Genomic DNA, 15,235 nt, shown 5'->3' with positions numbered 1-15,235 from the left:
TCGGTTCTAGTCCCTCGCGGGATGAACTAATGGCATCTACTGCTGACCGGTAAGTAACTTATCCTGCGCCGCTTTGCGCCGCACACGGCACTAATAATAACGGGGTTGTTATATAGCACATTTTACATGGTCTCAATGCGCTTCACAATCATGACCAGTGGAGGACTTTACGGGCTTCGTATTTAGGTGCTAGTAGCAGCCGTGCAGCTTACAATCATGAGTGATTTGTTAGTAAGTTAGTATTATGCCTCCAGATTGGGATAGGCTGTTGAACCGGGAGACAATCCCCTACTCTTATAAGAATAATTCAACTGGTTCTTTAATGTCCCCCATTTACTGTTGGTTAGGAAGGGTTGGGAGACAGGGCCTATGGTTTTAAGTCCTTGTCCGAGAAGATTTGAAGGTCTAACCATTTGCAGATGTAATTACGAAGGCAGCACCTTCTCCTCAGTTATTTTAAGACCCTGAGTGCTGGTCCGGCCGAGGCGTGAACCACGACCTCCCGCACAACAGACCGACACTAGTCACACTAAATAGAAGTTATTTTCATCAAAGTTCTAATTCATTTCGAGGTTAAATCATTTGGAACATTTTTCGCTTAGCCTACAACGCAGGCGTTCTTGTAGGTTTGGGGAAGACTCGTAAATAAGAAATTGGGGTTTTGGAGCCCTGTTTCAACTACGCACCCGCGAGAAAATTGGAACATAGTAAAGAAATCTCGCCCGTTCCACATTTTCAAAGTTCCCTCAAAACCTCGGTTTTCGCCCAAATGTCGCCTACAATTACGCCTGCTTTTCGCTATATCTTAGCGGTTTTCGCGAGCAGTTGGATACGGGAACAAGTTGAAAGTTTTAGCACACCAGTCATAATTATTGTCAACATTTAATTTTTCTTTTTTTAAAATACCAAAAGCAAGATTACTACCGTTATTAACATCACCATGTAATGATTAAATTATTTCATCTTTATTTTTTAACAGCAATTTTATTTAAAACTTAAATATCAATTGTTTGTATTGTTTTTGTTCTTGTCATTATTTCTAACAAAAAATGATTATTTGTAATTTATGTATTTATTTATGTATTTATTTTTTAATTGCATAAATTTTGCTCTTACACAGTCTCTTCGCAGCCATTATTTTGACATGGAAGATCGATTGATTTCTCGTCAAAGTTGAATCGAAACAAAAGGCAGAAGATTGGAGCTCTTCGATAACTGTTTAGTTGGCATAACCGCACCAAAGCCACGTTCAAGCGCAAATCCGGGGGTGTAACTTGTTTGGTTCATATAATATTTCGTATAGGATTACTATAAACGCATAACCAGTTGTTTCCCCCTGATATGAAAAACTTTAAATTTATGTTACTTTAACTGGATTTTTTTTAAAAACTACAACTAATGCGACGTTAATACTAAGCAATGTTAAGCAAAACCAAATCCACTCTATTCCTCATAATAAACAGCCTTCACAGCACTGCAAATGCCAATGATCTTGCCTTGAATCTGCCTCAGGTCTTCAATATGCCTTGAGCTGTATTTCTTTCGATCTTGGACGATACTCGTTATGTTTTTATTCAGTTGTTTGACCATCTTGTGGATATCATCAAAACACGGTATTTTGGATCTGCCAAGGAGAGCCAAGAGTTCTCCAAAGTCGCTCGTTCTGCTGTTTAGACTTTGGTGATGTCTCTCTATAAAAAAATATGACTTTTAAATCTACATGATATATGTGTGTATTTATTTATTTTCTTGCGTAATTCTTCTCATCCAAGGCTTGATGATTGGACTTATAGGACGTTGCATGATGAGTCATTTGACTCCCACTACCATAAAGGTACTGATATACGGTGCAACATCGCACGCAACATTGCAAGCAACAAATTTGAATCGGGGTGACACACATTGCAACAAAACATCGCCTGCTATGCTAAGATATTTGGTCAGCAGTTATAAATTTGGTGCAAAGCTGATTGGCTGGAAATTTCAAAATGTTGCACGCAATGTTGCAGCCATGTTCACACGATAAAATTTGCTCAGTGCTCGCAATGTTGCAAGAGTAGAGCGCGAATCAACTTCAGATTTGTTGCATACAACAAGTTTCAGGGGTAGACACACGCTGCAACAACCCTGTTGCGTGCAAGGGTGCATGCAATGTTGCACCGTGTGTCCGTAACTTAGAGAATAGAAAGACAATTGGTGCTAAGTAACTGAGCAAAAGAAAGTGTACAAGGGAGTCTGCCCGGTTGTAGTAGAGGTCAATGACGCCATCGTACGACTCCTCGGGGTTAAGGCAAAGTGGATTTTTTCCAGTTTATTTTTCTTTCTTTTCCTCGTGAACTTTGGCTTATGTTCCTGGGTATCAAAATTAGATTTTTTTACTTTACTTTATGCGCACCGCACGTAATACTTACTGAGCACTTGCTTGATTGAGCGAATATATGGCACCCCAAGTTTAGTCCTTTCCACTGCGCTCAGTTCCTTCGCCCACACGTTCATGATGAAGACAAGGTTCTCCAGCCCTTCTTTCTGCACGGCCATTGACTGCAGCTTACCTTCCAAGTTCTCTATTCTTCTCCTCAGTGCGTTTTTGCTGTTGTAGATCTTCCTGACTGACATCTGATTTACATCTTCGTCGCTTGATGTGTCGCTGCTTTCGCTGGCTCGTCGACTCTCGGAGAAGTTGACGTTCTTGCCTAGAACGATTGATTTGAAAACGAGAGAAAGAGAGAGAGAGCGGGCGCGAGAAGGCGCAAGAGGGAGAGAGAAAATAAGGCAAAAAATACTATTAGATTTGTCTATTTGCTATTTTACTATTTGCAACAAACGTAGCATTTAATAAAGACAGAATTGAAATCAAGAACAGTAAATATCTTATGAAAAATGTGTGCACAACCATAAAACCGCAAAAATTGTTTTGCAAATCAAAGTACACCCCATGTTAAACCCTTCTTTTGTTCTATGATCTGTTAATAATACTTCTTTTCGATTTGACCAACTTTGCTCGATCATATCTATGCGATAACCGTACAAATTCGCAAACCCCTAAATTCCTTATCACACAACATTTTCAACTTTGATCTGTCTGTCATGTTAACTTTGTTTTGTTTGGTTTGACCAACTTTGGTCGATGATTGGTCGTGGTAAAGAAAAGGGTCAGATGATTATTTACAATTACAACACATAAAAAGAACATGACGACACTTACGTTTTGAAGGAAACAAGGTACGTCATGCAACAAGTCAACAAAGTCTGTAGTAGAATTCAAAAGGTGCCTGTCGCTGTAGTAAAAGTCGTTGACAACACTTACACGTTGAACTCCAACCCATCACAGGGCTTACACAAAAGAAACTAGACATTTAGTCGTGTTCTAGTCATTGGCTAAAATGATTGTCGTCGCTGTAATTCGTTTTGTTTCGTCTTTATGCTTCCATATCTCTTGATCGTGCAAGTAATGATTTCTGATTTCAGACACTTAGTCGAACACCCGCGCGCGCACTTACTCACTCGTGATACGTCTCATTCATGAAAGCACCACGAACGCATTTGTGAACCATTTATTTATCCATTGTCCTCTCTATCCTCCTCTGCTCTGCTCTGCTACGCGCGCCATTCACCCATCTTTTCATTTGATATTCATCCACCCGTCCGTCTGTCCAAACACTCGTTCACCCAACCATGCAACCGTTCATCCATCCGTAATCCATCCATTCATTCATTTGCCTATCCATTCACTCATCCATACGTCCATGAGTGCAGACATATATCTATACATTTTTTTCCGTCTATCCATCCTTTTTCTTTCTTTCGTCAGTCTTACCTTCTTTCGTTTGTTACTCCATCCTTCCTTCCTTCTTTTTTCCAAAATTTTGAACACACGATCACTATACCTTACATGATACTTACATGAAGTATAATAAGGTAACATTTATATTCCATCAAACTTTCATACCTTTAAACTTTTCACGTTTTTGATCCATTGAATTCCTCAGGGTGTTTCTTGCCGTCTGTTTCAGCTTTCTCGTAGCTGTTGAGTCCCTTCCCTCGACCACAGACGTTTCCTTGCGCCATTGCGACAACCTCGCTTCCACAGCCAACGAACTTCTTACATATCTCTGCGGATAACTCAGGTAGCTAACTGTCATATTCTTTTTTCCTCTGTATCTTTTCTCTGGAGAGCTATCGTTGGACTGCTCCGAGTCGAATCCTGAATTCTCCTTGGCTAATCTTCTGGGAATTTTCCCTCTTTTCGCAAAGCGCTTTTTGGTGATTGCTGGGCTCATCACTTGGAGTGTTGTTTTGGCGGCAAGTCTGGAGTTTTTGAGCACTGAAATTAGAGCGTCTTGCTTGGGTTTTTCGGGGATTGCTTCATCGTCTTCTGACATGGCTTCGACTTCATCCTCGTCGTTGATGTCCTGGTGAAGGAGATTAGGAGACTCTCCTTTCTCTATTCCACTGTCTTTTCCCTCTGGATCGGAGCGAAATTCAGAGTGGCAAGATTCTGCATTGGAATCCACTTCAGACTCGGGAAGTGATTCCGTAGAGCTTTCGCCTTCTTCTGCCGTACTCCTGTGACAAGTGGGAGAGGACGATTTCATTTAAGTGAAAAGTTCATTTTTTGGGAGTGAACAATTAGGCGCAAGGAAGCAAGGAAGCAAGGAAGCAAGGAAGCAAGGAAGCAAGGAAGCAAGGAAGCAAGGAAGCAAGGAAGCAAGGAAGCAAGGAAGCAAGGAAGCAAGGAAGCAAGGAAGCAAGGAAGCAAGGAAGCAAGGAAGCAAGGAAGCAAGGAAGCAAGGAAGCAAGGAAGCAAGGAAGCAAGCAAGCAAGCAAGCAAGCAAGCAAGCAAGCAAGCAAGCAAGCAAGCAAGCAAGCAAGCAAGCAAGCAAGCAAGCAAGGAAGCAAGGAAGCAAGGAAGCAAGCAAGCAAGCAAGCAAGGAAGCAAGCAAGCAAGCAAGCAAGGAAGCAAGGAAGCAAGCAAGCAAGCAAGCAAGCAAGCAAGCAAGCAAGCAAGCAAGCAAGCAAGGAAGCAAGCAAGCAAGCAAGCAAGCAAGCAAGCAAGCAAGCAAGCAAGGAAAGAAATTGGGTGAAAAAGTGAAGGAAAAATTTTATTTACGTTTCTTTTTCGTCGTCTTTCTTTTCTTTTTCTTCTTCACTTTCTTCAGAAACATTTGTATTCTTTTTCAGTTCTTCTTCATCTGTATCTTTTGTCTTCGTCACGTCTTCATTTTTCTCTTCCTTAGAGTTGATAAGCTGTTCTTTTCTCGAAACTTCTTCAATGACGAGTTTGTTGTCAGCAACGTCGAGTGTTTCCTCAACATTCTTGACTTTACAGCATATTTCAGTCTATTTATTCCAGAAAAAAAACCAAAAAAATTTCAAAACTAGACTATATTCCTTTTCTTAAAAAAACGTTTTAAGACAATTCTTAACTTAATAATAAACAAAACAAACAACTTCGTAGTCAAGTTCCTTAAGTTAGACTGAGTTGTGAACTATCGCTGATTGTCCATAGTGCATTTCGGGATTGGTATGCAATGTATACGACATGAATAAAACCTTTACCAACGTTTTGGAAATAGCTGTATATCATCTTACCTTTGTTCGAGTTTCTTCTACAGCGCAAGTTTTCGAATTCTTATCAACTTCGTTACTTATTGAGGTACTTTCTGCTTTATCTTGTTTGCTGTCGTTTTTGGAGGCGGGTCGAAGGGAAAGTAGACGTCGAAGCATGATTTTACGAACAATTGCTTCAGGATCGACAAACCTTACTGGAAGAAAAAAAGTGAAAATTTTCACAAATGAGCAGTTCGAATTCTTATTTAGAAATGAAAACTAGATAGCGAGTATAAACCAATTAGAGCTGCTTCAGATCCAAGATGGCGTCTGATTTCGACTCCTAAGACAGTCCCACAATGCACTGCAATGCCAATTTTCAAACTCGCGTTTCGAATTCTCTATTACTCGGGTTCAGCCTGGTATAGCTTGTATAAAATATCCATGCGTTATACTAACCGATTCGAAATATGGCGACCAATTGAATAGTTATTGACGTTCTGGGCCCGGTTGTACAAAGCCTGGATAGCGCTATCCGAAGGACAAATATTATGCAGTGGATAAATTTATTGGAAAACAGCATTGACTTATCTGAATAAGGATTTATCCGCCGGATAGCGCTATTCAGGCTTCGTACAAAAGGGCCCAGAGGGTAGTCAGTCCAGAACCCTGTTGTAAGAAGGGTCGATAGCGCTATACGGCGGATAAATCTTATCCAGTGGATAAATGTTTCGGATAACAGCATCGACTATCGCTTCATAAGGATTTATCCGTTGGATAGTGCTATCCACCCTTCTTACAACCGGGCCCAGAACGATAGTTATCAAAATAGGTCGCCATATATTCTTTTCGGTGTATGATAGATCCATGAAATGATGGAAAACATCATTCCATCTTGTTGAAATTGTGCATTTGGTGGTTATCATTTATTGAATACGAATTTCATTCTTTATATTCTTTATATCATCATTGCAAAATATAATAGTCTTTTTTTGTTTATTATATAAACGTATGTCAACGCCTTCAATTGCAAACGTTCATCGTTATACCTTGTTTTGACATATCTGTCAAAAACAACCTGTTGCTCTTGGGAACCTAGCTAATTCTATCATTAATCACTCCCAACAGGGCGTAAGTAATAACAATGTCAATAAAGAAATATAAGGTTTCATTTTCGCTCTCGTCCTATCTTTTCTTAGCCTTGCTATTTTCAATGCTGTTAAACGTAAAGCATGAGTGCATCTTAATAGTTGGGAAAAAGAGTATGACTTAGGAAGAATGCGAACTTAGTTTGCAGAAATTTTAGCAATAAACCAGAGCAAAGACATATCAATTTTATCGAACCCTGAAACAAACTCTGGTCTCATCGAAGTCAGGGAACGGCTAACTCATAGATCAAGGTGTTTGCTTTAGAGTCTTGAAAATGTTTTGTATAGCTTTTTCTTTTGTTTGTATGTTTTAGAGAACCACGAGCTGGAAGCATAAGCAGTAGAAAATTGCAAATAACTAATGATAGAGCTCTTAGTTATGATACTATAAAAATATGGGACTATTAACTTTTTCACACTATAACGTTAGCTCTTAATAGAAAACAATGCGAGAAATATAGATTTATATTTTGTACAACCTTTACAAGTCTCTTCTACAACAAGGTATAAAATCTTATTTCAAAAGTTCAAAAGATGAAATCAGTATTAGTAACTTAAATTGCAGATAAAATTTTATTTAAAGAAGCCTGAGCATAGCATGCAGTCTGTGCCGAAACTGCGCGAAAACGTATTGCAATATATGATGTATTCTTCACTTGCAAATATCTGTAATTTCTCAATATACTGAGTTCACAGGCTTCATAAGTGCAGTGTTAATCTTTTAAGATTTAAAAATTGGTTAATATGTTGGTCGTTAGTAAAAATGTGTTCCAATAATTTTGAAATACAAATGGCTAGTTTCAAAACCTTTGCTTACCTCTTTTAACTTGTGTATGCTCTGAACGCTCGGTAGTGTACATCTGAAAACCACGTATCATTAGCTAATTATAAAATCACTTACTTTTTAAAAATTCATAAAAAAACGTCAGAAAACAATAGAGTTCAAAAAACCTGCAAAAATTGAACTAGTCGCAAAATAAAGTCTTAATAAAACTAACGTAAAAAACTATGAGACTTAAACTTGAGATTTTTATGTAACGTTTATTCAAGTGCTTCTGTTTTGAGTTTAGAAAAAATATATTTTTTGGAATTACGTTGTTTACGTGAAGTATGGTGAAAAACCACACCCCTTAAGCTAACAAATGAGAAAACTGCGCGACCTTAGACCACACCTAACTGAAACTTGAAACCTCGTATGAGATCATTCCCTTATAATTGAATCTTAGCCAGGATTTCTAATAACATAGGGATTAACTTACAGCATAGGACTCTTTGCATATGTTTGTAGTCCCATCTGATACGTTTTGGACTGAAATTTTCGAATGGCTTCCCTTTCGTGAGAACTGAAGGGTGCGACTAGTTTTCGTCTTGTGATCTGTTTGATTGTTATTCACTCTTTTTTGGAATCCTGCTAAGTTGAACTCTAAACAAGTGTCCAAAATCTCACGGAAAGGGCTCTGCAAGTTTTTACAGAACTTTGTAAACACGTAAACAAGATTTTGCCTCATTCAAAAATTTACAACGCATTTGCCGGGACATTCATAAACTATTCCATTTTTTCTATAGCAGATCTAAAGTAACTTTTTTCCTATGCATCTTTGCTGCTTGATCTTAGCATATTTTATATCGACTGCGTAGACACAGACGTTGTCTGGTTAAGAGCTTTTTAATTCGGCTTCCAACCTACCTGAAGCATTTGAAACTAATGAACTACTAAAAAATCTAAAATCTCGAAGAGTATGTCGTTATATCTGAATCGGCATAATGAATGATACTTGTCAAATAATTATTATTGAAATTTTTCATATAGTTTTTGTATTGAATAGGACATAACTTTATTACAATGCATGGACAAATAGTTATCTCTCCCTGGAGCGATCCGGTAACGAGTACTATATTGAATTGTTGACATTAAACATGACATCAATCCTTAATGACCCGCGCCTGCTCACCACGGCGCTTCGTAGTAAATTTGGCAGGGACTTCGTTATGAATCGTATAAACACAGCGAGTTAATTTGTACTAAAAATTTGTACCAGATTGTCAAAAAATAGGAAGTTTCACTTTTTCCTCTCATCAACTTTATGATATCAATATATGCAAATAACGTGGCCGGACAAAATGTTCGCATTATTATATGTTCAGAACAGAGAATGTCATTGCGAAAAAAATGGCCACATCACTTACGAGTTGAAAAAATTTGGAGAGCGAATAGTGGAACGAAGACTGAATAAACTTAGTCAAATGAAAAGTTTGTGTCAAAATTAAGTTTTCGTAAAAGAAAGAGAGAGTTAACAGAATAGATGCTTGCATGTACATTTTAGTAAAAAAAAAATATATTTTTTTGCAACATGTACTTGGTATTCTTTCTTTTCAGAAAGTCAGTGGAATGTTTTTATTTTTATTGAAAACCTGTTGAATTTTATTTTGAAACGTTGAAAATTTCGCTCAAAACCCACAAACACATGTCCTCCTAAACACTAATTAGGTCTTCATTAACTCAAGCGGATGTTGCTGGTATTAGCAATGGTACCGGCAGTAACAGGTGTCCAGAGAGAGAACGGATACGATCAACTCAGTCTTAATTGAAATATCCTGTATTTTCATGCAATGTTGTCAAATATTGCCCTACATACTGCCATGTATCAGAGAATTCTCAAACTTACTCAAACACTGAATAGTTCGTTCCACATGTGGGAAAATAATTTTCAAAAATTTCGTCGAAAACGCTGACATTTCATTATAAAAACTGTAACTCTATATTGTAAAATATCACCTTAAAAATATTGTCTTAATTATTCTCGTAAATAATCTAATATAGCTTCTTGTTTCTGGATCATTCTATGGTTTCCTATTTCATAAGAATTTTCTGTAGGTATGTGTAGGTAAGACTAAGATTTGTCACAACTGAAGGTGTTGATACTTTTAGGTAATGTCGAATTCGAGTCAAAACAGCTCCGCCCTACTTAGAACGAATTTGAGTAACACTTTCTCTGTGTGCGAAAAATTCTCGCTTGCCAAGTGATTTCACGCCGTGTAATTCGCGAAAAACCATTTACAATATTATGGATATATAATAGGATTCCCATTTTTCGCTTTTTTGTGTTGCGTGACCTCCTGTGCGTGACTAAAGACACATGTTTTCCATGCTTGAAAATAATATGTACGACAATATTTCATAGCAGAAGGGCGCACAAAAAGCTCTACATTTACACTATTAAATTAGCTATAAGATGGTCAATCATGTGAGTTAAAATTGTTCCTTATGTTAGCTATACTTGACATGCGTAAGATTCAATGGTTTTGGCGGTAAAAGTAGGTGCGGTGCGCGCTCTGGAACATCTTACAAAGCAAGTCCCTCGATTACTGTGTGGACTAGAGAATTTGTAATCGGGGGAACGGTGCTTATGACCGGGTTGGGAGGGGGCGGGGTAATTTAAAAGGGAAGGGGAAAAAACGTCTACCCGGAAATCCGTTCTATGATAAAGCTTTTAAAATGGATAATAAATAAAGGAAAAAAAAAAAGGACTTCCATTTCAATTGAACAGCAATTTTCATGAAAGCGGCAATAGCTGTAAAGACTGGTTTCGCTCTAGCTAGCGATGCAAGCCGACTCACTAAGAAAAGAGATCAAGGTTTTGTTTTTCCTGCGTTGGTAGCGCTTGTACAGTACTTGCACCGATAGCGATAATTATAATCGAGACACCGGGGCGGGGGGCTTTATATATTGAATCAGGGAGGGCTTTTATTGAACCTGGGGGCTTCTGGTTGGCTATTGAGGACTATCATTGAACCGGGGTTTTTTAACTGGGATTCTACGGTAATACATTTCAAAAATCGCGCTTCAGGCGACTCAATATCTTCATTATCTTCCAACTAGTGCTCTATCATTAATGCTGCGTTCTGATTGGATGAGCTACTTAAAGGCTATAACTATATCCTGCTATCTAGTAGCGAAAAGTGCCGGCGTTTTCCGACTAGTTAGAATTTACTAAAACAATTAGTCATCTCGCCCGTTCATGGCCCATTCCGCCTTTGGACCCGAGAGTAGATATCTCTCACTAATGATTGAAGTTCATCACTTCATGTCAGAATTTATGACCATTCAATGACAAATGTTAGTGTTATTGTTTATAACTATAAATAAATAAATACAATATTTCATGATCACTTGCTTGTCTTTCAGGGATTGTTATGAAATAGTCAAATTAGAACTTGTGAATTTATACGTAAAGATAAGAGTGATGTTACATAGACAAAGCTGTATTGAGATAAATATTAAAAAACACTACAAAAAGTTTATTATACTGAGACGACAAGCAGTCAAAATACTTGCTCTAAAATGAGTGAACGGTATAAATATTATAAATGTTATAATCTGTTATAATTTTTAAATACTTTCTTAAAATAATTATCCATCGTTTGCAAACTAGTACTGAGTTGATTCAAAACTTCGTAAGAAAAATTGTAGTATTTGACGGTATGCATCTTAATTGTTTGTAAAAGAATCCATAAAAGTGTGTATAACGGTTGCGCTAGGCTAGAATCAACATAACAATAAACTCAATACCCAACACGTGCGCACACATGACAGATAACAAGTGGTTTGCAAACATGTACAAGAAAAAATGCCTAAGTTTCTCGCCTTGGAAACTATAGAAACCACCTCAAAATCACACGAGAAACAAAGAAAAACATAAAGCCCTACATTTTTTTCCCTTTTTCTTTTGAATATTTGAATGATGTTACAATATCATTGTTACTCAGTAATTGATGTCTGAGTCGGTGATTGCATGACTTTATTTTACGTTACACGCGCGAAGAAACGCGTGTGCACCTTTAGTACCTGCAGTTTTGAAGAGCCAATCAAAGGCAGAGATTTCCTACAGTAACGCAAGGCTGTAAAAAGCAGTTCATTCGCTATAACATTAATCAGCCAATTTATGAAATAAAATGCTTTGGGGGTTTGAAACGTCTTGAAAACGATTCCTTGATATACTGTTTTACTTTTAAAACGCTTTAATACGTATAAACTATATATTCTTGAAGTATTTCACGTTTTGCTTTATATGTTTGTTTTTGTTCAAATAACTTGGCATTTATTAAATTTTTGACAAAAAGCATTAAAGGAATTAAAAACTTAGACAAGTTTTGTTTTCACATTCAGTTTTCACCACGTTACTGCCACGTGTCTAGATCGACTCTAACGCTGAAAACTTACTTCCCACGAGTTTCTACATCAACAGCCCGCTGAGGCATTTTCGTTTTCTTCTCCAGCCACGTGGTTTAAAGCCGTTACTAGGTAACAGCTTCAGCAAACTGAGCATCAACCGGAGACGTGGACTTAAGGGCCACGTGGTATATGAATGCTCTTTTTATAATAATAGAATTTCACTTGAATGTATCAGCTTAGAACAATTTTGTAATATGTATACTTAAACGCCTAGGAAATGAGATTTTTTTAGCCTTTTTAGGGCTTGCTTGATTGACACAAGCGTGGCATGATATCCCGAGGGCAGTAATTTCAATCCCAACGGTCTTGATTCGATATTTTTTAATTTTCTTTTCCAAAGTCAGATTGTTTAGTCTGAATTATTGTCTATCTTCGCACGAGTATGAGAGGTGCTTGGACAACGCGGGAGACAGGCGCAAAACACGCCGTTCGACTATAGGTGTTAAACACTTCACTAATTAAATGAATGACTTTTTAACTAAAATTCGCTAGAAATAAAATAAATAAGAAAAGAATGAGAAAAATGTATGTACTAAACATAAAAACTGATTGGATGAATACTTTCTATATTTCATTCTCAAGTGATTGAAAAAAGACATGGCCGTCATGAATTAATTGATATATTAGAGAGTTTTAGATTGACTTTCTTTTCTCCCCGCAAACGGCAAACGTGACCACGTTTTCATAGTCTTCCTTTATTTTACTTTACCTTTTACAAACCTTCTCACCAAGCGCAAATACTCTTTTGTTTTTCTAATACTTGGACTTTTTTGCGATTCTTTTTCAGTAATTTAAAAGAATTTTTACTGGTCAACTGACGTTTCACGTTTGCCGTGAACGTAAATCTAAAACTCTCTAAGAATGTAAACAACACTGGGGAAAATCGTATCTGGAATACACTCCTTAATGTCCAACATGGCCGGTATGCAACAGTCTTTTATTTGTTTTTGCACTTTCTTTCCCCACTTGGTATAAAATGGTAATATAATACCCAATGGTCGTTCAGTGGGAATAACATGCCAAGATTATAGCACTTTGGATCTAAGCTTGCGACCAAATTTAAATTAGAATGCATTGCATCGAGAAAGCGAAGTTAGAAAGTAAAACTAAAGTGAAACTTTTTTCATAAAAGAAAATATGTCTTTATAATGGAAATACTTGAAAATCTTAATGCGAAAACGAAAGCACTTTGCTTGTATTTTCTAATTTTACGCTGACAAAGAAGGAAAAAAAGGAAAAATTTATCTTTCTCTAAGCAACGCAAACCCATTGTACAACGAATACCATTCAATGTCCGGTGTCGTGATACTTTTCTGTATATTTAAATCTTTTATGATTAACAACCTTTACAACGTTTTTATTTGCAGAAAAAAACCATTATTTGTTGTTGCATCTAAAAAACAAACTGTACATGTGTAACTTATATTAACATTTAGTGTTTTTTAGATAATTCATTTAGATGATAATCTACGTCAAATTCATGGAAATCCAGGAAAGAAACGAAAATCAGTATTTCTGAAAATATTTTTGACAGCCAATAACGTTTTTGCAACTTTATATTAATTCGACAGGTCGTAGATTGATATGAAAGACTCTTGGAATTTAGAAATACTAAATATTAATGGTTATTATATAAATTTAGAAATACTTTATTTTAACTCCATATCCATTCCATTTCATAATATATATCATTAAGATGACTTATTTTTAAGCAGAGTCAAGTCCCAACCCAAGCTTTCAGCTAACAGTGTCGTTGTTTTTATAATCGCTTTTTTGAACTCACCACCCACATATCCATGCCGTTTCTTTGACTTTCGTACTAGATTGATAAATACCAGTTCGATTAATGTGTAGAGAAAATTGCATAATGTTTGTCGAATATATTTTTGATAAATTTATTGGTTAGCGGATAATGTTTTTGATCATGTACATCTTCACACATTTTTATATCCAAGATTCAAGACTGTCGTTACAATTCCGTCCAACTCGCCTAAGTGTTGCTTAATGTCTTCGACCCTTGGAATGTACTGACTTTCATCCTGAGATATTCCATTAACTGCCTTCCTTATTTCATTAACACTGTTTATAATCTCTTCATAACCTGGTACTTCTGCATTAGCTAGATCTTCTAGCGTCCTATTAAACGCGCCATGATCATTGTTTAGCTGTATTTTCAATTTCCCGCAAAGTTCCCGCACCGGACGAATCGACGGGATCCCGTGGCCGTAGCGATCAATCTTCGCAAAAGCAGCGGTTAGTTTTTCCACAGCCTTAGCTATAAATTCAAGATCCTCTTTCTGGCATACTTCATCGTTTACACTCTCGTTGTCGCTTTCTGATAAAAAGAATAGACTCCTACGGCGACAAATTTGAGATTTGCGGAATCGTCCATTACTGCTTTCCTGCACTTCCATCGTCACTTTGTTCAGATTTTCCATACTTTTCCATGATCTTCGTAGATTTGAATTCTTTTTCATCTCCCTTGGGATACGGTTCATTTTCTTACGACTGTTGTGTGGTTTCCCTGCAAACTAAGCAAAGCCACTAATCTGACAAGGTTTTATTTTGCCGCCTAAACGCGTCGGGGCGTCTCCCTAATCGACACACCCAATCACGGATGATCTCATAACACCCGACTGGATTCGCTAGGCTCCTTGAAAACGTAACTCAAATACATACATCAGTACGTGCATTTTCGTAAATATAAAGAGTTTTAGATACTCACCTTACTAATTTGATTAATAATATCTCCCTAGGGTGGGGAGGGTAGTTTGAGGAAGGGAAAGGAGGGTAAGGACATCCATCCCGTGAGGCATGCTGGACATCATAGACACGTGACTAAAGGAATTTGGACAAACTTGAGGAGAGTTGAATGTTTTTATTCCAGAAACGTTTTATTCCAACAATAAGGTAAAATATCTTTATATTTAGATAATATATAGTAAATGAGGTCTTAGTTAAAGCATATTTGTGTCGAGGTTAGGTTTTTAAGCCGTAATTCCAACTTTCAACGACATTATTTTAGACCAATTTTTCATGACAAAGAACTTGATCTTCAAATTTTTATAAGCTTAAGTGAAGCTCTTAGTTTTTCTTTCAAAACTTGATTTGAGTTTAGATAAAGATTATACTCCAAAAACTAAGTGAATTTTTATATTCTGAATAAGATAGAATTAGGTGCATTTAAGATATTTTAAAATTTTTGTGAGCTTATAAGAATTCAATTCCTTTGGTATACTTCGATTCCTCTTTGATTTGTTTTAAATTATAATTTTAAAGGTTAATCAACTATTGAGTCAGAGGG

General features: G+C 36.9%; 2 protein-coding genes across 2 annotated transcripts; both read right to left on the bottom strand.

The window, feature by feature from the left end:
* Nucleotides 1-906: 906 nt before the first annotated feature.
* LOC116303010 (uncharacterized) lies at nt 907-7,576 on the bottom strand. Its single transcript, XM_031712445.2, has 6 exons — nt 7,516-7,576; nt 5,593-5,765; nt 5,111-5,340; nt 3,950-4,566; nt 2,412-2,693; nt 907-1,691 (listed from the first exon to the last, which is right to left on the bottom strand). The coding sequence occupies exons 1-6, from the start codon at nt 7,574-7,576 to the stop codon at nt 1,444-1,446; spliced, it is 1,611 nt and encodes a 536-aa protein (XP_031568305.2). The 3' UTR covers nt 907-1,443.
* A 5,648-nt stretch (nt 7,577-13,224) lies between these two features.
* LOC148911434 (uncharacterized) lies at nt 13,225-14,471 on the bottom strand. Its single transcript, XM_089029819.1, has one exon. It carries the CDS (start codon nt 14,427-14,429, stop codon nt 13,866-13,868), a length of 564 nt encoding a protein of 187 aa, XP_088885945.1. The 5' UTR covers nt 14,430-14,471; the 3' UTR covers nt 13,225-13,865.
* Nucleotides 14,472-15,235: the final 764 nt, after the last annotated feature.

The sequence above is a fragment of the Actinia tenebrosa genome, unplaced genomic scaffold (assembly GCF_029948245.1).
Source record: "Actinia tenebrosa isolate PJP-AT-01 unplaced genomic scaffold, QUT_ActTen_1.0 PGA_scaffold14__42_contigs__length_11649687, whole genome shotgun sequence".
NCBI classification, from domain to species: domain Eukaryota; kingdom Metazoa; phylum Cnidaria; class Anthozoa; order Actiniaria; family Actiniidae; genus Actinia; species Actinia tenebrosa.
Note: the sequence above shows the minus strand (reverse complement) of the source record. Positions and strands in the feature narration are given on the sequence as shown.